The sequence below is a fragment of the Triticum urartu genome, chromosome 3 (genome assembly GCF_003073215.2).
Source record: "Triticum urartu cultivar G1812 chromosome 3, Tu2.1, whole genome shotgun sequence".
Classification (NCBI taxonomy): domain Eukaryota; kingdom Viridiplantae; phylum Streptophyta; class Magnoliopsida; order Poales; family Poaceae; genus Triticum; species Triticum urartu.
Genome location: NC_053024.1, coordinates 576,737,397 through 576,763,036, shown reverse-complemented (window position 1 = coordinate 576,763,036; position 25,640 = coordinate 576,737,397). Strand labels below are relative to the sequence as shown.

At 48.7% G+C, this 25,640-nt stretch overlaps 5 protein-coding genes across 6 annotated transcripts; 2 read left to right on the top strand and 3 right to left on the bottom strand.

The window, feature by feature from the left end:
• The first annotated feature begins 5,628 nt into the window (after positions 1-5,628).
• LOC125545112 (NAC domain-containing protein 68-like) lies at positions 5,629-7,236 on the top strand. Its single transcript, XM_048708981.1, has 3 exons — positions 5,629-6,046; positions 6,172-6,458; positions 6,571-7,236. The coding sequence occupies exons 1-3, from the start codon at positions 5,812-5,814 to the stop codon at positions 6,991-6,993; spliced, it is 945 nt and encodes a 314-aa protein (XP_048564938.1). The 5' UTR covers positions 5,629-5,811; the 3' UTR covers positions 6,994-7,236.
• Positions 7,237-8,410: 1,174 nt separating this feature from the next.
• LOC125545111 (pentatricopeptide repeat-containing protein At5g15010, mitochondrial-like) lies at positions 8,411-10,577 on the bottom strand. The gene has a single exon (XM_048708980.1). It carries the CDS (start codon positions 10,575-10,577, stop codon positions 8,997-8,999), a length of 1,581 nt encoding a protein of 526 aa, XP_048564937.1. The 3' UTR covers positions 8,411-8,996.
• Positions 10,578-10,625: 48 nt separating this feature from the next.
• LOC125546972 (pentatricopeptide repeat-containing protein At2g22410, mitochondrial-like) lies at positions 10,626-14,691 on the top strand. Its single transcript, XM_048711044.1, has 3 exons — positions 10,626-10,756; positions 10,847-12,289; positions 12,810-14,691. The coding sequence occupies exons 2-3, from the start codon at positions 10,872-10,874 to the stop codon at positions 14,557-14,559; spliced, it is 3,168 nt and encodes a 1,055-aa protein (XP_048567001.1). The 5' UTR covers positions 10,626-10,756; positions 10,847-10,871; the 3' UTR covers positions 14,560-14,691.
• A 1,090-nt stretch (positions 14,692-15,781) lies between these two features.
• On the bottom strand, positions 15,782-18,546 carry LOC125545113 (60S ribosomal protein L24). Of its 2 annotated transcripts, none has more exons than XM_048708982.1 (6): positions 18,439-18,546; positions 17,233-17,276; positions 17,033-17,108; positions 16,793-16,894; positions 16,275-16,423; positions 15,782-16,125 (listed from the first exon to the last, which is right to left on the bottom strand). In XM_048708982.1, the coding sequence occupies exons 2-6, from the start codon at positions 17,241-17,243 to the stop codon at positions 15,975-15,977; spliced, it is 489 nt and encodes a 162-aa protein (XP_048564939.1). In that variant the 5' UTR covers positions 17,244-17,276; positions 18,439-18,546; the 3' UTR covers positions 15,782-15,974. The 2 variants fall into 2 exon arrangements, with proteins under 2 accessions (XP_048564939.1, XP_048564940.1); XM_048708983.1 differs by lacking the exon at positions 18,439-18,546 and adding an exon at positions 18,319-18,354.
• A 365-nt stretch (positions 18,547-18,911) lies between these two features.
• Positions 18,912-24,674, bottom strand: LOC125545110 (zinc finger protein VAR3, chloroplastic). The gene is made up of 5 exons (XM_048708979.1): positions 24,094-24,674; positions 23,901-24,018; positions 22,281-22,543; positions 21,630-21,728; positions 18,912-21,542 (listed from the first exon to the last, which is right to left on the bottom strand). The coding sequence occupies exons 1-5, from the start codon at positions 24,657-24,659 to the stop codon at positions 19,277-19,279; spliced, it is 3,312 nt and encodes a 1,103-aa protein (XP_048564936.1). The 5' UTR covers positions 24,660-24,674; the 3' UTR covers positions 18,912-19,276.
• Between the last annotated feature and the right edge of the window lie 966 nt (positions 24,675-25,640).

Below are 25,640 nucleotides of genomic sequence, written 5' to 3'. Positions count from 1 at the left end.
TTGTTCACTCACCATAATACTTATGCTATCTTGAGAGAAGCCACTAGTGAAACCTATGGCCCCCGGGTCTATTTTCCATCATACAAGTTTCCAATCTATTTTATTTTGCAATATTTACTTTCAATCTATATCATAAAAATATCAAAAATATTTATCTTATTATTATTATCTTTATCAGATCTCACTCTTGCAAGTGGCCGTGAAGGGATTGACCACCCCTTTATCGCGTTGGTTGCGAGGTTCTTATTTGTTTGTGTAGGTACGAGGTGACTCGCGCGTGGTCTCCTACTGGATTGATACCTTGGTTCTCAAAAACTGAGGGAAATACTTACACTACTTTGCTACATCACCCTTTTCTCTTCAAGGGAAAACCAACACAATGCTCAAGAGGTAGCAAAAATCAACAAGCTCCTGCAAGCTCATCCAGAAGTTCATCTATTACAGGCACTGGATATTTTCCTTCTATTGTGATAGCATTGAGATGTCTATAATCAATCATCATTCTCCAAGTTCCTTCTTCCTTTTTTGCTAGGAGAAGAGAAGGCACTATTACTATGCCTGATCATTCCTGAGTCCAGTAGCTCCTTAATCTATTTTTCCAGCTCATCCTTCGGATGTGGAGCAATTATGTAGGGCCTAACAGACACTGGTCTTGCCCCAGAAATCAAGGGAATAGTATGATCTTTAAGTATTCTTGGAGGTAGAGTAGTTGGATTTTCAAACACTACAACATGCTTGTCAAGCAAAACCTGCAACTCTGGTTGTGCAGCTTTCTATTCTACAGGCCTTACAGAGAAACAGAAAACACTGTAACTGCCACATCTTCAGGTAACAACCCTTCTAATGTAATTGTCTGCCCTTGATAATAGAATGACATCCATTTTTAGACCCAATCAACCTGCATAGGACTATGTCAAGCAAGCCAATCCAACCCAATTATTCCATCATAACTGGCCAAAGGTAACAGTATGAAAGTAGTAGCAAATTCCAGCTGACCACAGCTCCATGAGCAGTGTTTCAAGACAGAATCACATTGCAGTGTACCTCCACTAGCTACAGCTACTGTTACATGAGCATGTGTCTGAACATTTGTCAATCTATGTTGCAAATCACTGTCAATGAAGCAATGTGTACTGCCTGAATCAACCAGAAAAATAAGTTACATGCCTTGTAACTCAATCAAAAGTTGCAGAGTGGGTGCATTAGATTGTTTCCCTACAGCAGTAGCAGACAAGTGCATACTACAAACAGACATTTGATCCTGAGCAATGCTATCAGTTGATTTTGTTTCTTCTGACTGAATATGATCAATAAGCTCCTGAACTATATGCAACTGGACTAACGATTTGCACACATGATCTTTAGACCATTTTTCACCACAGACAAAACACAGGCCCTTAGACTTACGAAAATTCCTTAGAGCAGACCATTTATCTTCAGCCTGAACTGGTTTCTGAACTTCCAAGCTACATTTATCCTCATAGTTACGATTTCTGTGAGGTGGCAATGGTAATGGCATAGGACCCGATTTAGCAGCAGGGACTTGATTAATAGGTGTAATTCCTTCACCCAACTCCTCGTGGAACAGGGCTAAATCATACGATGCATCGAGATCATGTGGTTTCTGCATAGCAATGGCAACACGAACACCAGGTTTGAGACCATCCAGGAACCTAGTGGTGTAATGCAAGGAATTTGGTGCCTCTTCATACGCAGACAGTTGATCATATCAATCAGCAAAATGCTCCACATAATCACCTACGGAGGATGTCTGAGCTATCCGAAACAACTGACGCAACAATGTCTGATGCTGATTACGGCCAAAATGGCTCTGCAAACTCAGACAGAATTCAGACCAACTTGCCTGCGGTTGACGACGCTGCATAGATTCCAACCAACGAGCAACAGCACCCTCAAATTGAGCTGTGGCCAGAGAAATCCATCGATGAGTCGGAGTACACCACAAACAGAATTGATCTTCACAACGCGTTTGCCACAAACGCGGGTTTACTCCATCAAATCTCGGCAGTTCCAAACGAGTGCCAAATGCAAACGAATCAGCAGTATCAAAGGAATTCGCCTCAGGGCCCAGAGAATGACGGAAAGGCAGATTGGACTCGCGGGCACCTCTGACCGAAGGAGGGACATAAGTATTATGCGCCTTCCCCCGGTGATCATGGTCAAAGCCGAGGGAATCAGTCGGGGCACCGCCGCGACCATTCCCAGCCATGCGCGATGGTGAGGGATCTTCATGTCGCGAAGGGCTCTCCTTCGAGCTGTCGCCGTGGATCTGCTCCAAGTCCATCAGCAGCTCGTCGTGGACCCCGTCCACCCGCGAGGAAATCAAGCCGTCGAGAGTCGTGGTACTCGTAGCGATCAGCTTTTCCATGGCCTTAAGGAGATCCGCACCTTGTTCCTTGAAACGCTTGTCGAGGTCGATCGCGAGATCCGCGCGGAGAAGCTCGTACACGCCGCGCCCATCCTCCGACAACTTCTCCATCGCCGTCGATCCCGCCACCGCGTCTCGTGGTGATGTTGGGGAAGCGCCAGGACCGCCGAATCTGATACCAAGTGTAAGGGTCGCGATCGACCTATGAGAGGAAATTAGGGTTCATGGCGAAATGGGGAAATTCGATAGCGTGTTTATCCTCCCAACCTCCCTCACTGCTACAGCTAGTTACAATCGGCCGAAGCCGCCGTCCGATCCAAGCCAACTCGATTCGAACGTTACAAGGGGTATTTAAACTAGGACGTCCATTCCGGGCCGACGTTCCAGATGGGCTTCGTCTTCACTCGAGTGGGCCGTGCCGCAGGCCCACGAGATGATTTGAACTCTGCCGCCCTTCGTCTGCTTGTCGGACGATGAACGGGGTCTTTGTCTGTTGTCGCTGCTTCCTGATCATCTATGGCGCTGCCTGAGGCGCTGACAGGACTGGCTCCATAGCCCCAACGTCGACACTGCTGGCTGTGGTGTGGAGTTTGGATACTCCCCTGTTTGGCAAGCTGGTGGTAACTTAGTTTTCATTTTCTAAAAGCACACCACATGTAAAATCAACTGCGATGCCCAATTGCAGTTAACTTGCCCACACACCTCCTCCCACATGTCTTAATTTCAATCTCCGCAATAGTTTACGGAACAGGACAGAAACAAAGCTTCCACAGAAATCCATCAAGGGCCCACCAAAGTATCGGCGGATAATAATATCTCGAGTGCTCCCCGTCATTCCGATAGCCGAGACGCGGCCAGTGATGTATGCAACGCGACATGCCACTCACCGGATCACAGCTAATCCCGGCAGTCACCAGCTGTGCGATACCAAGTGCGGTAACCTGACAGCGAATCAACACAGCAATCTTGTAAATTAAACTGAAGAAAATCCCCAGCCCAATCCAGTTTTGGCCCATGGGAAAACGTAAGCTCACTGTCACCACGACAAAAAGTCCATCGCTTTCCCCGGAACTGCCCGCCCGTCCGTCCTTTTCGTCTGGAATTTCATACCATAGTCCACCGCCGGGGGAATGAGAAACCTCGGCCGCCGACAAGGCGCTATCCTTTTTCTTTTATCTGCCATACGGCTGGCCGACCAACCGCACCTCCGCCGGGTGGCCCGGGTCGAGGATTTGCTCGCCACCCCACCCCCGCCGTCGCGGCTGGAGGCGCGCCCGGGTGAGGTTCAGGTTCAGTGCACGTAGGTGGCCATCGAGGAGGAGGGAGGCACGTGCAGATTGGGCCAGATTTCTTTATTTTACTGTACTACAGACAAGAGGAGATAGACCTAGTCTGTCTCTCTAGGTGTCCCTGACTAGGTAAACAGATGGCGGTACTAGGTAGGAGTATGTGGTATGCTTCGGTATGAACAGGCCAAGCTTGAGCATTATCCTCTCGAATTGTTTAAAATTTCCTTTTTGGGGAACTTGAATTGTTTAAATGTTGTGATGTTCCAAGTATATCCTTCTGTTCTTCTGTGGATCGGCATGAGAATTATGAATTGTGAAGATCGATAATGTTTCAAGCATATCCTTCCGTGGCCGACATGGGAATTAACTATATTGGCCCGTAGGACGGTGATAATCCATGTTAGACGCAATTGAAATGTCATATGTATTTCCCATTTAGTTGTGAATTATTTCCTTTCGCAGAAATAAAAAGTGGTCCAGGATTGAGCCATGGTCTTCCTAGCCAGCCGCCACCTTCAAAAGTTAGGGTTCTCTGCCTCCCGCCGGCGCCGGCGCCGGTCCGCTCCGTCTCCGGTGGCCTTAGGCCATGGAGGTGGAGTGGATCTCGGCCTTTGCCGGTGAGAGGGCTCCGTTTTTAGATCTTTTTTCGAGTTTTATTAGGGTTTGTGTCCTATTCATGAAAGCGAGACGGCTGCGGCTCCCTGAAGATAGAATAAAGGTCTCCCCGCCTAGCCTCCGTTCCGGTGACGTGTCTAGCATCATTGATGGGCCTGTGGAGGTGTGTCTCCGGCAGATCTGTCTTTGGTGGATATATTTGCTCGGATCTGTTCGTCGTTCGTCTTCGTTCGTGTATCTTCAGGGTGGATCCTTTGATCTACACTCTTCATCTACGACGGTTTGCTGTTCTGGTGCGTTGGTTCTATGGGGCCTTAGCATGACGACTTCCCGACTGTCTACTACAACAACGTCTTCCCGGCTCCGGTAAGGGAGGGGCGATAACAGCGGCGCGCCTTCGGCTCGCTTCAGTGCATGTAGTCGTCGCTAGGTGGTCTACGGACCTTGATGTAATTTTTATTATTTCTAGTGTTCGTTGTATTACCATGATTGAAGATAAATAGATTGAAAGTTTTTCCCGCAAAAAAAAAAATGACATATGTACTTCCTTCGTTCATGAATATAATATGTTGTAACTTTTTTTCTAAATTAAATGTACATAGACACGCTTTAGTGTATGTGTCACTCGTTTCAATATAGTTTAATATAGACATTAATATAGACCGCCTGGATTAATGTCTTAATTTTTAGAAAAAAAATTGCATCCACGTTTATTTTCTTCTATACACAGAGAGTAGGACTTGACGTGGTCATGTATCCACGTTTATAGGCTGAAACTAAACAATGGCATCTTTGAAGGGTCACGTAGCATTCTAGCTTAGCGTGATCCCTCAACTTTTAAAAGTTTTCCCCGGAGAAAAATCCAAGGCGCGATGGAAAGAAAACCTTCACGCATGCAGGCATGCCATGCGCATGCGCGGGTCGTAACCTCATGTCCTCATACCTTCCTCCACGTATCACGACATAGTAGTGCATGGCCGCCGCAACTCGCACGTGGTGCAATGCAGCAGATGAGAGGTCGAGAACACGGAGGACCAGCCCGCGCCTGCCGACGCACCTAGACGCGCGGCCATTCGACGGGCCGCCGAGGCTGGTCGCGGGGATATATTTTCCCGCCGGAAAATCCCTCCCGCGCGCTTTTGACCCTTCCGTCCCTTTCAGCGCAGCCGTCGGGAGGGGTCAAACTCTTGTCGCCGCGGGAAACTTCCGCGCAGCAGCGCACGGCCGGCCGTCCTCATCCAAGCCCACGCCACGAGCAGCTCGGGGGCACGCGCGGGCCCGCCGCGGCCCACGTGGCGCGGGCGGGGGCCCGTATATAGCCGCCCCGGGCGCCCCGCCCTACAAACGTACTTGGTCGCCAAGGAAACGAGCCATCGACTAAAGAGAAGGGCTCCAGGTCCCAGGAGGCGATATCACAACCAGCCGCCTTTCTCTTCCCTTCCAACACCGCGGCACCACCGCGCGAGGGCCGGGCTTTTCTCCAAGGTGGTGGAGCGAGCGAGCGCGAGGAGGAGGAGGATGATGACGGCAATGGTGAAGGCTGAGCCGACGGGGGCGGCGGCGGGGGCGGAGGGGAGCAGCGGGCGGAGGGACGCGGAGGCGGAGCTCAACCTGCCGCCGGGCTTCCGGTTCCACCCCACGGACGACGAGCTCGTCGTGCACTACCTCTGCAGGAAGGTGGCCGGCCAGCCGCAGCCCGTGCCCATCATCGCCGAGGTCGATCTCTACAAGTTCAACCCCTGGGATCTGCCCGGTGCGCCTTCTCTTCCTCCTCTCTCCCCTCCCCTCCCCTGTTTTTTCCTCTCCTCCTTCCTCCTTCTTGGCTTCCTCGTTCTTGCTCCTTCAGTGTGTGCTGTGCTGACCTTGGCGTTCGTGCAGAGAGGGCGCTGTTCGGGAGCAGGGAGTGGTACTTCTTCACGCCGCGCGACCGCAAGTACCCCAACGGCTCGCGCCCCAACCGCTCCGCCGGCACCGGCTACTGGAAGGCCACGGGCGCCGACAAGCCGGTGGCGCCCAGGGAGAGCGGCGGCAGGACGGTCGGCATCAAGAAGGCGCTCGTCTTCTACTCCGGCAGGGCGCCCAGGGGCGTCAAGACCGACTGGATCATGCACGAGTACCGCATCGCCGAAGCCGACCGCGCACCCGGCAAGAAGGGATCCCTCAAGGTAACCCCAGCGTCTTCCTTCCAGTTTGCACTTTGCTCACCAACAATACTGATCAATCGATCGATACTGAATACTGATCCTTCTCTCTCTCTGTGATGTGCGGCTATTGCAGCTGGACGAATGGGTGCTGTGCCGGCTGTACAACAAGAAGAACAACTGGGAGAAGCTCAAGGTGGAGCAGGACATGGCTGTGGAGGCCGGGCCGAACGGGGAGGTCATGGACGCGCTGGCGACCGACGCCATGTCCGACAGCTTCCAGACGCACGACTCCTCCGAGATCGACAGCGCCTCCGGCCTGCAGCAGCATGGTTTCATGGACATGGCGCAGCAGCAGGCGAGGATGGTGACGGTGAAGGAGGACAGCGACTGGTTCACCGGCCTGAGTATGGACGACCTGCAGACTTGTTATATGAACATGGGGCAGATGGTGAACCCAACAACGATGCCTGGGCAGAACGGCAGCGGCTACCTGCAGCCGATGAGCTCGCCGCAGATGATGAGGCCGATGTGGCAAACAATCTTGCCACCATTCTGAGATGGAATAAGATATGGTGTAAATTATTGGAAATAGAAGTGATTAGACAAATACTTACTTTGTTGAACTAGAAAGAGGTAGAAATTTCCCAGGCATGATTCTGAAGATGTGGTGGTAGGCTTGTAGCAGTATTTATTCTTTGGTTTCGATCTATAAATTTGGTATTCTGAACAAACATGTGATTTTGTTCTCAAAATAATCTCAAGTCTAAACACCAAACTTATTCTTCTGACCCTTGATCAATCTGAAACAAATCTGAAACACATATTCCCTCCGTCCAGTATTACTTGTCTTGGATGTATCTAGACAGTTTTAGTGTTAGCTGTATCTAGAAAAATCTAAGACAGGTAATTTGGGACGGAGGTAATATATGATTATTTCACAGCTGATATTTCATTTTTCACCTCTTCCAATTATTTAAAAAAGAATATTTGGTGTTTATCCGAATTTGGTTACAGTGGGTTCAGATATTAACAGCATAATGGTAACATTCAGTGCATACATGAACAGGCAGACTGCAACTGGTTGTCGACCACGCAGCTATCGGTTAAAGTTGGGACGTGATCATGCACTATGTTAGTCTGCATTATGAGTCATATGAGTTAGCGACACTTGCAGGCTAGCAGCCATAAGATGCCATGAAATTGACAGTGGACACTAGCATGACAAGCATGGCTCAGTTGGCTGTAGCTTGTACAGAGAAAATAAGTTGTTTTCACCATAACTGTATCCATTACCTGTCATCGTCTTATCAACAAAATTTAAAGCAACTTGCATCAACACCATCTTTTGGAGACTGGACTTGCATAACAGAGATCAGGATATATGCAGTGACAACTGACAGAACAAGCTACTTGCTGTTAGCAGGGATATCCTACAGGATATTACAGAAAGGTCTTGAAACATCACATGCGAAGATAAATTTTTGACGCGTACAATATTTATCATCGGTATGATCGAATCCACTAGCTACTAGGCCTAACTGAAGCCACAGGATAGCAGAGAAAATAACGCCTAACTGATCAGATATAACTGGAATTCTGGTAGACGCTCACCTCAGAATCAACAGATTCATTGATTACAAGCAGGCTGGCGGCAACCCGCCCCAGCTTCGATCCAATGTGCTCTTGTAGCTGGACTATTTAGTGTGCACATGCACTGAATTAATGCTATCAGAAAGGTTGCAATGGCTGGCTGGCAGAAAGAAAACAATATGTTTGTCAAGAAGAAAATTATATGACCTAAAACTTCACACAGCGGCCAATTCTGCAGTGCGATGAGTGGTCACTAAATGGTTATATGTGAATAAATATGCCAGTACACTCTGCAAACAATGGAAGCATGAAAATGGAACTGCTAATATTGAATACAGCTACATATTGAAGTGTGTATTTAGTACTAGTATCAAACCATATGAAATGAGCTCTCACTATTTTGTAAAATCTCTGCACATATTATTATGTGAAAGTATAGGAGTCGGACCAGTATGAATATAGTGGACAGTCATTATATGTTGTGAACCAATCATTGAACATGTACCCAGTACAAACTATGAGCTACAAAAGAAGGGTCATAGCAAAGTGATGCCTATCCAAGTTTCAAAAGGACAAACCCTAGGTTGCACTTTCTAATTCCAATCTACAGCCAAGCAATCTAGTGAGAACGAAAATAACTGGGTAAACATACTCTTTTCAAATACGGTAGGAGCTCTGCGCCTTCTTGTTAGAAGGAACAAAGTTTGATTACAGACTGGAACAAAGGAAACCAAACAGCATACCCTCAGCTGAGGTCATCGCTGACAATAACTCTAACGAAAGCAAGGGCCCTTGCGAGCGTGGCTTCCTTGACCAAACCAACCACAACAAAGTAGATGAAGATCACTTGAAAGTAATCAGACTCATCTTTCTGAATAACCAAATAATCTCTCTCCAAAGTGTCTAGCAGTTACTCGAAAACAACAGCTGTGTTTCTTTCTATAGATCACTTTCAAGTGCTCTTCATCTTTACCACTCTCTACGAGTTACTTTGAGAGACACAGAACCATGTTTTGAACCGACAGAAGCCGATGCCTTGGCAAGCTCTCTGCCTGAACGCCACGCCTGTATCATTGATTCAGTCTTCTCCTCTGGTGAAAATCCCTTGGCTTTCATCTCCTCAAAATACTTTGCAGCCTCCTCTAGCTTCCCATTCAGGAACAATCCATGTATGAACACGATGTATGCACTCCGATCAGGGGTCAGTCCGTTTGCAGGCATTGCGTTCCACAGTTTCTCCACACTGTCGTGCTGCTTCCATCTGCAGAACTTCCGGATCAACATAATATAAGTGTCCATCTCTGGCTCGCAATGTAGTGCCTTCATCTTGTCCAACAGATCAAAGACCTCAGTGGGGCTTGTAGCAACATCGAACAATGCATGGAATGTCCTCACCGATGCCAACAGCCCCCTTCCTACCATCTCATCAAACATCTCCCTTGCCTCCTGGACCTGACGAGCCTTGCAAAGAGGCCGAATGAGGGAGTTGTAAGTGGCCGTGTCTGGTGCAACCCCCTTCTCCTCCATACTCCGGACAAGCGCTCTTGCCTCATCCACGCACCGTCCCTTGGCGAGCGCGTGCACAACTGCATTGTACACCTTCCGGTCAGGCACAATGCCAGCCTCCTTCATGCGGTTAAAGAGCTTCATGACTGAGTCCAAGCTCCCGGCCTTCGAGAAGCACGAGATCATGCTCCCATAAGACACAACGTCCCTCGCGATGCCCCTGAGCTCCATGACGGCCCAAAACCTCTTGGCCTCCCGCGTGCTGCAGACCATGTTGCACCAGCCGCTGAGCACGATGTTGAAGCCCTTGGTCTCGAACGGGAACTCCTTCCCGCTCGACAGAAGCAGGTGCTCCGCGTCCTTGACGTTCTTGTACCGGCAGAGGGCGCTGAGGAGGCCATGGAACTGGGTGACCCCGGGCTCAATGCCGAAGCTCGGGAGTGAGCGGAACGCGGCGATCGCGCTAGCAACGTCCCGCGCGGCGCAGTAGCGCCGGATTAGGAGGAGCACCGCCCTCGGCGACGCGAGCGACCTGCGGCGCATTTCGTCGAGCAGGGCGCGGGCGTCGTCGAAGCGGCGGTGCCTGGCGAGGATGGCGAGCATGGAGTGGCACGCGTGGCGCCCCGGGGCGTACCCGGGCTGCGGCCGCCCCCGCGAGGCCGCCCACCGGAACGCGGCGTGCGCGGCGGCCCAGCTGTTGCGGAGGCGCGAGAGCGCGGCCACCACGAGCGTCTCGGAAGCCGCGGCGCCGCATTGCTCCAGGAGGGCCCCGGCGCGCGCGGCGTCCAAGTGGGCGCCCTCGGCCGCCGCGACGACGGCGTCCACGCCCCGCGCCACGTCCAGCGGGAGCTGCTGCTGGTCCGGGAAGGAGAACGGGTCGTCGTCATCCTCCCCCTCGCTGCCCTCGCCGCCGCCGGACGGCACCCGCGCGGTGGAGAGGCGCGGGGCGTTGGGCGGGAGGAGAGGCCGTCTCCTCGGCGGTGGGCTGGAGAATCCGGGGCCGGAGAGGCGCGTGATCGCTCCGGCGAGGACCCTGCGCAACATCGAGGAGGAGCGACGAGTGAGGATCGGGCGGCGAGTTGCCTCGTGTCAACTGTCAACAGAGCAACGTGGTACGCCCGGGAAGCGCAAGCAAAAGCACATTCTTTTTGGACGCCGGCGCGGGAGGGAGAAAGCCTCGGACGATTTCGAGTCGAGCCTCCTCCACCTTCTCTCCAGACAAGGTAATGCCTCTCTCTCTCTCTCTCTCTCTCTCTCTCTCTCACTCCATTGCACCATGACATATTCTAAGTAGACGAGAGAGGCGTTGGTAGGGCTGGAGAAGACGGAGCCCCCCTCATGGCGCGGTTCCCGGCTGACCTCTTGCGGCAGGGCTGCGCGCCCTCCCACGACGCCGCCGCCGCCCACGTCCGGGGCCTGGTCGCCCTCCTCCTGAGGCACCAGGCGGAGAGGCGCCCGCTCCTCCAGATCCACGCCCAGCTCGTTGCCCGCCAGGTGTTCGACCGCCGTCCCACGCCCTGGCACGCGCTCCTCAAGGCCTACTCCCGCGGCCCTCTCCCCCAGGAGGCCCTGAGCCTCTTCAGGGACGCGCGCCGGCACGCGGCCGACGACACCTACGCCTTCGCGCACGCCCTCGGGGCCTGCGCGGCCCTGGCGTGGCCGCGGGCCGGCGCGCAGCTGCACGGGCTCGCCGTCCGCAAGGGGTTCGAGTTCCACGCCTACGTGCATACCGCCCTTGTCAACGCATATGTCATGTGCGGGTGCCTGGCGGATGCTCGGATTGCGTTCGAGGAGATGCCGGCGAAGAATGCGGTTACTTGGAACGTGGTGATCACCGGGTTTGCTGCGCGGGGCGAGGTTGAGTACGCGAGGCTGCTCTTTGAGCGGATGCCCTGTAGGAATGTTGTCTCGTGGACCGGGATGATTGATGGGTACACACGCTCCTGTCGGTCTGTGGAGGCCGTTGCTCTCTTTCGCCGCATGATGGCTGAAGGCGTTGATCCAAGCGAGATAACTGTTTTAGCGGTTGTACCTGCGGTATCAAATATTGGAAGGATTCTTTTGGGTGAGGCCTTGCACGGCTATTGTGAGAAGAAGGGTCTTCTTGTGTTGGATATCCGAGTTGGGAATTCGCTCATAGACTTGTATGCCAAGCTTGGGTCTATAAACAACTCACTGAAGATTTTCCATGAAATGCTGGGTAGGAGAAACTTGGTGTCATGGACATCAATAATTTCAGGGTTTGCAATGCACGGGTTGTCAACTGAGGCAGTTGAACTGTTTGCAGAGATGAGAAGAGCTGGAATCAGGCCTAACAGAGTCACCTTCTTAAGTGTTCTCAATGCTTGCAACCATGGCGGGCTGGTCGAGCAAGGAGTACTGTTTTTCAGAAGCATGGTTTATGAATACAATCTAACTCCAGAGATCAAACATTTTGGTTGTATCATAGACATGCTAGGGAGGGCTGGACGATTATGTGAGGCTGAGCAAGTAATAAGTGGTCTGCCTATGGAGGTTAATTCAGTTGTGTGGAGGACACTGCTGGGTTGTTGCAGTAAGTATGGAGAAGTGGAGATGGGGAAGAGGGCAATGAAGAAAATACTAGACATTGAAAGAGAATCTGGAGGTGATTTTGTGGTGGTATCCAATATGCTTACTGAGCTCGGTAGGTTTAGTGATGCTGAAAGAGCACGAAAGCTAGTAGATGAGAGAAATGCTGTTAAGGTTCCTGGGCTTGCTTTGGTTGATGAGAGTCAGTAATTCAGAACCAAATCATGGGAAGAAGCTCCATGCAGTTTTAAGAGTTTTTGTTCCATCATTACAATTGTCTCCCTGCATTATACCAAATGCGATTAGATCTTCCTACTTATGGTGGGTTTATTGTGTTCTTTTACCTTTTATATCTTTCGTGCAAAGATAAAAGAACTGAGAGTTTTTTATCTTATGGGTTTCAAATCTAGCCTACCCCAACTTGTTTGGGACTAAAGGCTTTGTTGTTGTTGCTGAATGATTGTTGAATCATATGACCTTTGTATTTAAAAATCACAATCTCATTATCCACTATTCGTTTTTTTGTATAATATGTTGTTAATAAGCATCGACAATATGGTCATTTGTTCCATTTTCAAAAAGACTAGTTCACGGTATTATTCTTTGCCGCTTTTGTACTAGTTCACAGTATTACTTTTTGTTGCTCTTTTACTTATCTTGTTAATCCCTTCCAGGAAGCAGATGTGTTGAGTGACATGTGCCATACTGCATTTCCCCTCACTGATCCACTGTTCATGAAAAAATCCAGTTTTCTTTCAGCATTGTAATGATGGAAGCCATAAAGAAGCTTCATGGCCATCTCATTGTTTCTGGTCTGTACAATTGCCAATATGCAATGTCTAAGATTCTCAGATTCTATGCTATTCTACAACCAGATTTGGCTCTTGCTCATAAAGTATATGGGCAGATTGAAGCACCAACAACTTACCTTCGGAATATCATACTCAGGGGGCTTGCTCAAAGCGATGCACCAGAAGATGCAATTGCTTTCTACAAGAAGGCTCGAGGAGAAGGTATGGAGCCGGACAACCTGACGTTCCCATTTGTAGTGAAGGCTTGTGCAAGGATTAGTGCTCTTAAGGAAGGGAAACAGATGCACAACCATGTACTGAAATTCGGGCTTCTTTCGGATATCTTCGTTTCCAATTCGCTGATTCATCTATATGCTGCCTGTGGTGATTTGTGCTGCGCAAGATCTGTTTTCCATGAGATGCTGGTTAAGGATGTGGTGTCCTGGAACTCTTTGATATGTGGATACAGCCAGTGCAATAGATTACAAGAGGTCTTGAAGTTATTCAGGTTGATGCACGGCGAAGGAGTGAGAGCTGATAAGGTCACTATGGTCAAGGTTGTTTCTGCGTGCACTCGTCTAGGAGATTGGAGCATGGCAGATTGCTTGGTCAAGTACATAGAGGATTACTGCATAGAGGTGGGTATCTACTTGGGCAATACTTTGATAGATTACTATGGCAGACGTGGGCAGCTGCAATCGGCTGAAAAGGTTTTCTTCAACATGAAGGATAGGAACACCGTGACAATGAACGCAATGATCACCGCATATTCGAAAGCGGGGGATCTGGTCTCGGCGAGAAGGTTATTCGAGGAAATTCCTAGCAAAGATCTGATCTCATGGAGCTCTATGATATCCGGCTATTCACAAGCCAGTCAGTTCTCTGACGCCTTGGAACTCTTCAGGCAGATGCAGAGAGCCAAGGTGAAACCGGACGCGGTCGTGCTCGCGAGTGTACTCTCTGCCTGCGCGCACCTAGGCGCTCTCGATCTCGGCAAGTGGATCCACGACTACGTGAGGCGACACGGCATCGAAGCCGACACCATCCTGCACAATTCTCTGATCGACATGTACGCGAAATGCGGAAGCACCAAGGAGGCGCTGCAGGTCTTCAGAGAAACGAAAGAGAAGGACACCCTGTCATGGAACTCGATCATAATGGGGCTGGCGAACAACGGCTCCGGACACGAAGCCCTGGGCGCCTTCCGCGCCATGCTCGCCGAAGGGTTCAGGCCGAACGAGGTCACCTTCCTCGGTGTGCTGATCGCGTGCGCCAACGCGGAGCTCGTCGAGGAGGGGCTCGGCCACTTCGAGAGCATGAGGTCGGTCCACGGCGTGGAGCCGCAGATGAAGCACTACGGCGTCATCGTCGACCTCCTGGGGCGCGCCGGTCGGCTGACGAAAGCGCTGGGGTTCATCGCCGAGATGCCCGTCGCTCCTGAGCCCGTCGTCTACAGGATACTGCTGGGGGCGGCCAGAACGCACGGTGATTTGGGCGTCGCCGAGGTGGCCGCCGAGAGGCTCAGGGAGCTGGACGGCGGGGACGGCGGGGACTACACGCTGATGAGCAATGCGTATGCGGGGGCTGATAGATGGAGCGACGCCATGGAGGTCAGGCAGCGGATGGAGGATAGGCGTGTGAGGAAATTGCCCGCTTGCAGTGTCGTCGACTGCTGGCACTGCTAGCTATAGAGTGATGCTCGGGTCCATGGACCGAGAGAATGATGTTAATTACTCTGTAGCCAATTTTGTCATAACGATGTGAATAATGCAAAGCCAGAAAAAAGGATGCACGCCCGTAGGCACACATTACTTTTATTTAAGGATACATAGATGATATGACAAACAACAGAAAACAAAGAGAATACAAGCGGTTGTACACCTGCATACCATCCCTAGCCAGGAGGCGTTAATGAGCTAAAGGCTGAATCTAGCCTGATAAGGAACATCAACCGAAGTCCGTTAATGAGCTAAAGGCTGGATCTAACCTGATAAGGAACATTAATTGGGGTCCGAGCCTCTTCAACACCGACTTCTGGATCTAGCCCGATAAGAAACGAGTCCAAGCCTCTTCAACGCCGGCTTTAGGGTCAACGCCAACCCGCCCTTCAATAGGTGGTCGTATTCTCCACCATCTTCCTCAAATCCGCACCAGTCATCACCGCCGCACTCCAAGAGCATCGCCACCGCCATGCCAAGATGCAACACCAGATCGTAACCGCACTGACAGCTTGGACCCCATAAGCTCTCGTCGGCACCAGCAACACCTACAACGAGCAGGAGCACGGGCTGAGAGATCATTATTCCAATGAGCACCACCACATGACATCGGCGGAGGAAACTCAAAAACCTCTAAAGATTAAAACGCGCCTGGCCGAGAGACCGGAGCTCCCCTCCCCCTCGCGATGCCAATACGATGATAGGAGGGGAAGGGGAGCGACGAAATCGCCAGCAAACACCCTGGATCTAGAACCACCACCGCCTCACTTCTACTCCCTCCGTTTCAAATTATTCGTCGCAGAAATAGATGTATCTAGAACTAAAATACATCTAGATACATCCATACCTGCGACAAGTAATTCAAAACGGAGGGAGTATTCACAAGGTGCCAAACCATTACCTGTGCGCGAATGAGGAGGTGAAACCAATCGATGCCCTTGCTCCTATAAATCTCATTGATCATTATAGTAACAGGTATATGATCATACATAAGGTAGCAAGGTTTGATTTTCGAAGTATATATAGCAAGACTTAGAAGCTATAGAATTAGGACGGGAGACCTGGAACTTCTTAGAATCAGCTATAGCAAGACTTAGAAGCTATAGAATAATCAGCTAGAGGACCTACAGAGCAACGGCAACCCTATAAAGATCCATCGCGTTGGCGCCAGTTGCATGAGAAAACTAAGTGACAAGAACCAACATAAGTACCATTCATTATAAATAAACTCATCGAGACAATCCAAAACGTTAACACCATTCAGCCTCACAGATAAGGTGCAAATTCAAGAGGGCGGGGTAATAACTTGACAAAGGTCTATGATAGTAGGATAGGAAACAAGGCTAGGCAGCACAACTCTATGTCTATGGCGTAATCGACTTTCAACGCTTCCCGCCGCCACCGCCAATCTTTGGGCCCTTGGAACCCTTCTGCACGGCGCCCTTGCCCCCCTGTGACTTCTGGGACTTGGTCACCTCTGCCTTCTTGGCCTTCTTCTCATCCTTGGTCTTCTTGATCCGCTCCTTGATCTCACTGCAACATGATGAATCAAGGGTGAGATGATAGAAAAGCAAACAATAATATCAACAGCTGCTAGAATATCCAAAGTTATCAGTTTTCGCAACAGAAGATTTAGGCGTAGACACAATGCTGGAATAGGAATTAAGAGATTGAAAACGTACCGGAGAGCGGCTTCTCGGGCAGCATCACGGACTTCAGGCTTCTCAGCCCTCTTCTTCTGGATAACTTCCAGAGTGGCACCAACAATCGACCGTGAGTACGGCTTCTTGGTGGTGCGGCGCCTCTTCTTGGCAGCCTCAGCATGGATGTCCTGCATTGACACATCGAAGCACAGCCCAGTAAATACACATGACAGGACAAATTAGTAACCAAAAACAAAAAATAATCATTTGTCGCAGCAAACACAGGAAGTTGCAGATCATGAGGGTTAAGATTACAGAAGGACTGGCATGCATAAATACAGGCATGCTAAGAGAAGCAGTGGTCTATAAATAACATAACAAATGTGATCTAATTGTTTGTTATAAATACCAACACACAAGCATATCAAACTGTAGGGAGGAATTTGCCCTCAAATTAATGACAAGTGAAATGCAAATTACAAACAGAGTTCGTGCAACCTAATTCTAGCAACATTTCTTTGTCTAAAAATTAAGAACTTAGCAGCAAAATGTGATACCTTCTTGTGCTGCTTCCTGTACATCGCTGTCCAGCAAAGCTTTGCAGGCTTGAGGCGGTTGTGGAAGTAGCGCTTGCATTTTGAGTTGGCAAAGAGGAAAACCTGCAGCACAAAATATCTGAATCGTTAGTTGGTGGTTCCTGTTTGAAGAAGAATCAACAGAAAAAACTTCTAGGCTTAATACTGATGACCTAGACCATTCAACAACAATATAAGTGACCTTAACATAACAAAGTTTACCTGCGAATCCGAACGAATGAACCTGATACCCTTCCCTGGGTAAATCTTCTGGCCGCTAAAACGGCAGAGCTCGGTCCTGTAGAACAAATGAAACAACAATTTGAGCACTTAAGACAACAATTGTAAAACCATACTCGAGGTGTCACTACTATCAAACTAAGTAGAGAAGACAAGCTAATTTGCAATAACATATAGCTTACTTCAGAACCATCTTCTCAGCCTTAGAACTTTCACAAGCTCCTACCTAAAAATGAGATCAGAACAAACATGAGCAACACTTAATAAGGACATAAAGGAAGGGAACACAAAAGAACAATAACAACAAAGCAGGCTCTTTAGCATAGAATGACCACAAAGCACAATCATGAAAACCTCATAACCAACAGGGTGTAAATTGTGTACTCATGTTCATCTTTCATACTGAAGTGTGTGGTTTCGGGTGACTACTGGCTGCAGAAACTGGAGTAAATCTCTGCTGCAAAGCGGGTTCCCTGTTTCTCTTGCACAACAAAAATATGACAACTGTGCAACCAGAACGGCTACCATGCCTCAGTACTTGTGCTCTGGTCCAAATGAACCAACCTAAAGGTTGTGGTAACTTGACAGAGAGGCCCAATAGTAAGCTCATTATCAAGTAGCTACTGTCTAGAAATAGGATAAACTCTAGTACAAACAATGTCAGATGCATGTCAAACAAGAATCAAATGGGTGATGTTGGGCGACTACTGGCGGCAGAAAGTAGAGTTCAATCTCTGCTGCAAAGCGGGTTCCCATGTCTCTCTTGCACAACAAATAAATGGCAACTGAGCAACCAGAACGGCTACCGTGCCTCAGTACTTGTGCTCTGGATCCTACTTTAGACAAACAAAGAATAACACAACACCATAATCGTAAATAAAGGCTGGATGATTATTGGGTAACTACTGGCAGCAGAAACACAAAGACCCATGTACTGCACGGTAAAGATTAGGCCACCTAAAACTGCAACAGCGCATCTGTATTCGGTGGCCCAGTACCTGTGCAAGATCTCACGAACAGCAGGCAGAAAGTCACTTCAACAATAAACCTAACTGCGCTTGAGGTAATGGACGCATCCAGATCACGGGACAACAAACTATGCGTCGTCCCATGGCTCGCTCCCTCGCATCTGACGAAAGGACTCAAGCAAAACGAACACATCTCGAACACCCATAACGGCGAAACCCTAGGAACTAAGCCACTGCCGGTGACCTAGGCTACGAATCGAGAGACACGGCCGCCTATCATCGGATCCAAACCAACCAGACCTTGCGAAACGAAACGGACGAACTGGCGGAGGAGCAGCGCGGCGGAAGGAGGAGCGACCGCCGGACGGATTGGCCTAGGAGGACGGGGGAGATGGGCGGAGGAGAGGATGGGAGGGATACCTTGGGCGAGGAGGAGGCGCGGCGGCGGCGGATGGGGGGAAGTGGGGGGAGATGTGTGCCGCGGGTAGGGTTTTGATGACCTCGCGAGGGGTGGGGTGAGCGTGGGGTTGTTGGGCTAATGGGCCGTTCGAGTAGGGTTTGCTGGTCGGAGCCCACTGTTGCTCGACCGGGTTTTTGGTCTTGTAGGCTTTCTCATTTCCCGTGCTATGTCTTTTCTGGGCCACGCCTCCTCGTGTAAAAAAAAACCCAGAAATCAGAGGGTCCTCCTGCCAAGCTATGATCGACATCTTTCCCAACAACAACAAAAAAAAACTATGATGCTTGAAAATAGGGTAACAAAAGTATATGATGCTTGAATCCAACGTACAAATTATTGGGTGGTCAACTACATTTTCCATTTACAACAATATCACCTCAGTTATACACGGGCACTTTAATTTTCGAGCAAAAGGAAATAGGGTAACAAAAGTATATGATGCTTGAATCCAACGTACAAATTATTTGATGATTGCATCAGGGTTTCAGGTACAACAACACATGCATACAACTGATACAAATGTAACCCAGCAAAACAAAATATCCCTAATGGTCGAGGACAAAACTTTAGGATACAGAAAAATGTTCTGGGAGTCCAACTATTTCCTCCACGTGGATTTCACCTTGCTGCTTATTATCACCATCGGAAGTAGAAGTATATATCCTTGTGTAAACTCTTCATCCTTGCATTGAATAGATAGATACTCCCTCCGACCAAAATACTTGTAGTTGGAGGAAATTAGTACAAGTTCCCCCAACTACAAGTATTTCGGTACAGAGGTAGTAGATACTATATCTGCTTTCAGCTAGCATCTTTGTCCGGCTCAGAGCTTACAATCGGTAGGTTCCTTCTGTACTGAGGAGAGGTTAACCTCCTCTCCAACGGCGTCTTTCTCTTGCTCACCACGAATCTGTTCACACCCTTCCTCATCGGCATTATCTCAGGGAAGTCCTCGTCGGGAATGTTGGCGAGCTCGGAGATGTCCTTGATCTGGGCTGCCCTCCTGAACCATCTCTCGGCCTTGGCTTCCTCGGACATGTCCAGAGGATCAGGGTCCTTCACAGCAGAGCCTTCTAAGCTCTTTCCAGTATAACCTCCACCTCCGTAGCTTGAGTAGCCTGTTGCTTGATTAGGGTTAGTGGAACCAATGCCAGTAGTAGAAACCCTACTATCAGGATGTGAACCACTCCAATTTTGGTTGTTGTTGCTGCTCCAAGCATTGCTGTTGCTGTGATTACTATAGCCAGGCGTATAAGACGGTTGTGTGGGATAGCTTCCCTGATTGTAGGTAGATGTATCTCGACCCTCGTTGAAGCTCCCCTGAGAGTAGTTTGTGTTCAGAGTGTTCGAAGAGCCACTGGATGGACCACCCGCCTGATGAGGTTGTGTCTGATACTGATAGTTGCTAGATCCACCCCTGCCATCATTAAACCTCCCCTGGGACTGGGAGTAGTTTGTGTTCCAAGCACCAGTATTCGAAGTTCCACTAGATCGATCGCCCACCTCATGAGGTTGCTGTTGATGATGATAGTTGTTAGATCCACCTCTGCCATCATTAAACCTCCCGTGGGACTGGGAGTAGTTTGTGTTCCAAGCACCAGTATTCGAAGTTCCACTAGATCGACCACCCGCCTCATGAGGTTGCTGTTGATGCTGATAGTTGCTAGATCCACCTCTGACATCATTAAACCTCCCCGGGGAGTGGTTTGTGTTCAAAGCACCAGTATTTGAAGTTTCACGAGATCGATCACCGCCCTCATGGGGTTGCTGTTGACGCTTATAGTAGCTAGATCCTCCTCTGACATCAGTAGACGTCCCCTGGGAGTAGTTTGGGTTCCAGGCGCCTGAATTTGGTGTACCAGTAGATCGATCACCCATTTCATAAGGTTGCTGTTGATACTGCTGGCTGCTGCTTCCACCACGTGTATAACTACCTGGACTCGAGCTCTGCTGAGAGTAATTCCTATTCCAGTTCTCATTACTCGTGATGCTACTTCCCTGAGGGCCAATCACCTGTGAGGTGTTTGGGTTATTTCCCAAATGTCTTGATGGAGCATTTGTTTCTGGCAGCTTATCAGCTGATGGAGAACTTTCTGAAACTATTCCCGTATCTGGAGTACTCTCCGATGGCGCATCTTTCTTGGCAAAATAATCAGGAGGAAACGGAACAAATGGGACGAAATCGGAATTGTTAGCCTGCTCAAGCACACTGCGCCTCTGGTACTGTGGTGATGTCAGCGAGCGGTCTTTTTTCTTACTAATAACAAACCGGTTCTCACCCTTCCTCATTGGCATAATATCAGGAAAGTCTTCATCAGAAATAGCACTTGAAAGGTCATTTACACTGTCGAGTTCTGCGACTTTCTTGGACCATTTCTCAGCAGTATCTAATGATTTGTCAACATCTTTCCTCTCAGTTGAGGCCTGTGGGATATCGGGTGTGGAACTACCAGTTTCCTTATTTATTTGACAGTCCCTATCTGCCTGTTCATTACTCTTTGCATTCTGTGGCTTGGTAAACAGATCAGCAGATAATGGCACAAAAGGAACGGGGTCGATATCACCAAGATGGCCTGTTAATTTCCTGGGAGTCTCAGCATTTACACCCCCATTATCAGACTGATTGTTTGGGGCAGAAGTAGATGCCGAACGCCCAAGTATCCTGTCTAAAGTTTGACTAATCTTGGAGTCGGATGCTGTTGCTTGAGGGCTATTGTTACTGCTGTACTGTGCACTTGCCAATCTTCTCTCCAATGGTGTCTTCCGTGTGCTAACTACAAATTTATTGACTCCCTTCCTCATAGGCATAATCTCAGGAAAATCCTCATCAGTTGCCAGACTACTTAAATCAGCAGAATCGTCAAGTTGAGATACTTTGCTCAACCACCTTTCTGCCTTCTCATCGCTTTCAGCGAGTTTTCTCTCAATTTCAGATCTACCAGCATTAGTTCCACTAAGAAGCTCTGCTACACCGCCTAAACCAGTACCAGCAGATGCAGTTGTCGCTGGTCTTTTGCAAGCACATCTTAAGCATGACATGTTCCTCCCATAATTATAGAATTCACACCTTGGCAAAAGGACAATACAAAGTCAGCCATCTTGAAGCATAAATAACTTCAAATCACAAAAATGAAGTTAGCATGTCGAAGCTTACTGAGGGCATTCCCACTCTCCGCCAGTCAACATCTTCTTTGGCCGATGCTCATTGCACTCAAGGCACCTCGCATTTCTTGCAAAGTTCATAAAGCTACATCTGTAGGTTGCAGAGCATATTTAGAGTCAACATTACGAAAATATGAACAAGGGTAAAAATATTTCAAATAAGTACTCCCTCCGTCCCACAATGTAAGGCATTTGCAAAAACATCTTACATTGTGGGACGGGGGGAGTAGTAAACAAACCAGTAGCAAATGATCTCAAATGCGTCTGACAATACAAGTAGTTGCGAATTTATTTTACAGATGCGAGTTTTGGTCCTCTTTGTACAAAATTATGAGAATAGCACATAATTGGTCATGATTAGCTAAATGTTGGTTAGGAATATAGATGAGAAAACATACACGGAGGTAAAACAAGCCAAGTGTGAAAAGACTGAGACAACAACAGCATTGTTCAAAAATGAAAAATGATTTATTACATAGATGCATGCTTGTGCAAGACTATGCTACAGCACAAGAAAATGAGTGTGTATATTTTAGGTGTATCACATCTAGAAAGAGAAGATGTAGAATTTAGTCGGCACTTTAGAGTAAGGCGATGTGGCATGCAACTGTCAAGTTAATAAATAAAAATATCCACAACATACCTTGTGCAAATCCAGTCACCACGTTTCATCTCAACATTTTGCCCTGGATGCCTAGAGAATCGTTCAGGTTGACTCTCAACTGTTGACTCCACGAAACTGGAGGTGTGGGCAAGTCCACTAGAATTAACTAGCTCAGCCAAGATATTTCTGACAGCTGAATCAGTGAGTTCTTTGTCTTCTAAATAGTTGTTTGACGAACTGTATGTGTAACTTAACAAGTACCGAACAATGTCCACAGTTTCCGCTCTGACTGATTGAATTGCCTGGCAAAAGTTATCACATCTTTAGTGTCTTGACCAATACAGTTCTGTCACATTGCATAATGTGGGATCAACATTTGTGAAATGGCAACTGAAACCTGTTGCAAGAATTCTTAAGAAATCTGTTCTTTCCGTACAGGATATGCTTATGGCTTATCCCAAGAATCCCCCTTCGGATTCGGTTTCAATAAATGAAATAAATGGGAATACTTCTACGGTTCTACCACAAAACATCTCAAACCAAAGCCCAAGTCAAATAGCTAACTATGAGGCTGTTTGGTTGACACCCCAGCACGCCCTGCCAATTCGTGGGCAAGCCAAAATTTTGGCGCAGCTTTCAGCTGCCCACGCCCCTGCCAATTTTGGCGAGAAAATGAACTGGAGAAGCCCCCCACGTCCTGGGCGAGCCAATTATTTGGTGGCCATTCAAAGGAGCGCCAGCACTTGGTCAACTACCAAATTTTTGGCTTGGCAGCTGCAGGCTCCAATCCAAACAGCCCCTATATATATGATGAGAAATCTCTCTGCCTTAATCCCTATCCAAAAAGGAAGGATTTGAATTTGTTCTATGAGAGCTCCAGCCTCCTCCACAACATCGAGGCCCCTAATCGCCACCACCGCTTCCTTCCGATGACGCAACCTCCACACCAGCCGCCACGCCTTCATGCCTCCGCCTGGCGCAAGTTATGTTTTGTGACTTTGTAGTTATATAAGTTCTTAGTTGAGCTCTGTGCCCCTCTGGATGTCATTAACAGTACAAGTCACGCATTAAGTTGTATGCATTTGCTAGTTAAGCTCTGTTGTTCACAGCTTGCTAGACTGCAAGTTGCATTCAGCAAGGCTAAGGTGTGATGGATGTTTTCCTCTAACTACATATATACTGACTATCCTTGTATTACTTTCTGTACAATGCCATGTAACCACAGTTGTAACCCTGGTGAAATCGGAACTGAAGAATATACAGCATTCCTATCAGATGTTCAACATCACCCATCATAAAAGCAACAAGGGGTGTAACAAAGGTGCAGCGAGAAAATGATGAACTGAAATGCTCAAAATTTAATGGGAATTATACAGAGGGTTGTCCCTGAACTGAATGGCATGTTTGGTATTTCCTTCTTAATTATATTTTTTACTGTATCGCTCACAACATATGGCTACAAATCCGGTAGAGAAACATATGCGGTAACTTGAGCTAACCAAAATAATTATCTAGTTGACTGATGATCACACATATCACATATGTAAAATCTACTGTAATATACTCCCTCCATTCCATAATTCTTGTGAACGGAGGGAGTACTAGACAACCACTCCACAAGAGTGATGTGACCAACTTGCAAAACGGATAAGAACTCACATTGTCCTCTTCACCCGCAAGGTATTGCTGCAGCCGCTGCGCAGATTCCTCACCTCCCTTGAACAGGGCCGGTGCAACGTTAGACACCACAACCTCGACATCCATCGTTGGCAGCGACCTGTGGTCACATCCAATCAATCAGCAACGTGAGGGAAAAAACCAGCCGGCCAGATGGCCAAGCGATTCACTTCACCTGAGAAGGTCGGGCCGGTCGCGCGCGAAGGCCAGGCAGGAGGACACAGCGGACTCCGCCTCGGCCGACAGGCCGCTGCCGGAGGCGACGGCGAGCTCATCGGCGGGGGAGGGGGCGCGGGCGGCGTAGCCGGCGGCCGCGAGGCGGTCGACCAGGCGGGACCATTCCGGGAAAGGGGCGTGGAGCGGTGGGGCTGACGAGGCGGAGCTGGAGCTGTAGGGGAGGGGTGAGGCGGCGGCGGCGGCCGAGGTGGAGAGCGTGCGGAGGGGAGAGGGGGAGGAGAGCAGGTGTTGGCGGCGGGATGCCGCGGTGCGCGAGGAGAGGATGAGCGCGAAGGCGGCGGCGGAGGGCCGGAGACGGAGCGGGGAGGAGGTGAGCAAGAGGGAGGACAGCAGCTTGGAGGCGCTGCCCATGGCGACGGCGGCGACGGCGGAGAGCCGAGACCTGGAGGAGGAGAGGGTTCTACGCCTCCTTCCTGTAGGCCTTTGCCTGCTACTCCCCAAATTGGCGGCCCAGCGGATGGTCGGGTTTAGCCGGACGGCGCTGTGGAAGAAATATCTCGGCATGATCGCACGGCTAGGATTCACCAATCACCCCGACAACGAGAGAGAGAGAGAGAAATGTTTGTTTAATAACCCTGAATTTTTTTAACACAGTACAAACGCAAGCGCTCAGACATATGTGCATGCACTCGCCTTTATGAACGCACATACGCATACCCTACGCTATGAGCACCTTCTGATCCGACATATCATCTTGAGATTTACGAAGTTACTGCAGGCGACTCATTGTCAATGGGAACGTCTCCTTCAACTGAAAGCGAGTCGCCGAAAATTTTGAAATAAATTCAGAAATAATGAGAGCGCCAGGGCTTGAACCCGATGGGCTGCGGATATCACTGTCCCTCTAATCATCCAATCTTCTACTCCTAATGGAACACTTGGTAGCCTGGTACGGTTTATTTTCGTCCGATTTTTCTTCGTCCCACATCCCACCACCCCCTTCCATTGTTTTTCTAATCCATTGGTTTATTCTTCTCTTCACTCTTTTCTTTCAAAAAATCAGCACTTTCCTAACGTACAAAAAATCACGGTTCTAACTTTCCTAACTTATCCAAATCAACGATCTCTCTCATCAATACAATTTGTTTTGGGAAATAAATAATATTTAGGAAACAAATAATGGATTTTAAGGAAATTAACAATTAAACATGACAAACAAATTTTATTGTGAAAGTATTATCTCTACTCCTAAAGTCCGTTTGTTGGTTTCGTTCATTTCCCTATCGATCGATCCTCTCCCCATCGATGGAGAGACATCTCCACTGTTTTTTTTTCTTCAAATAAAGTGTCTGCCTCCACCTCTCTCTCGTACGGGAAAAAATCATCACTTTCCTAACATACAAAAGATCACGGATCTAATTTTCCTAACTTTCCAAATCAATGATCTCTCTCATCAATGCAATTTGTTTTGGGAAATAAATAATAGATTTTCAGGAAACAGATAACGGATTTAAGGAAATAACAAGTAAAACATGACAAACAAAT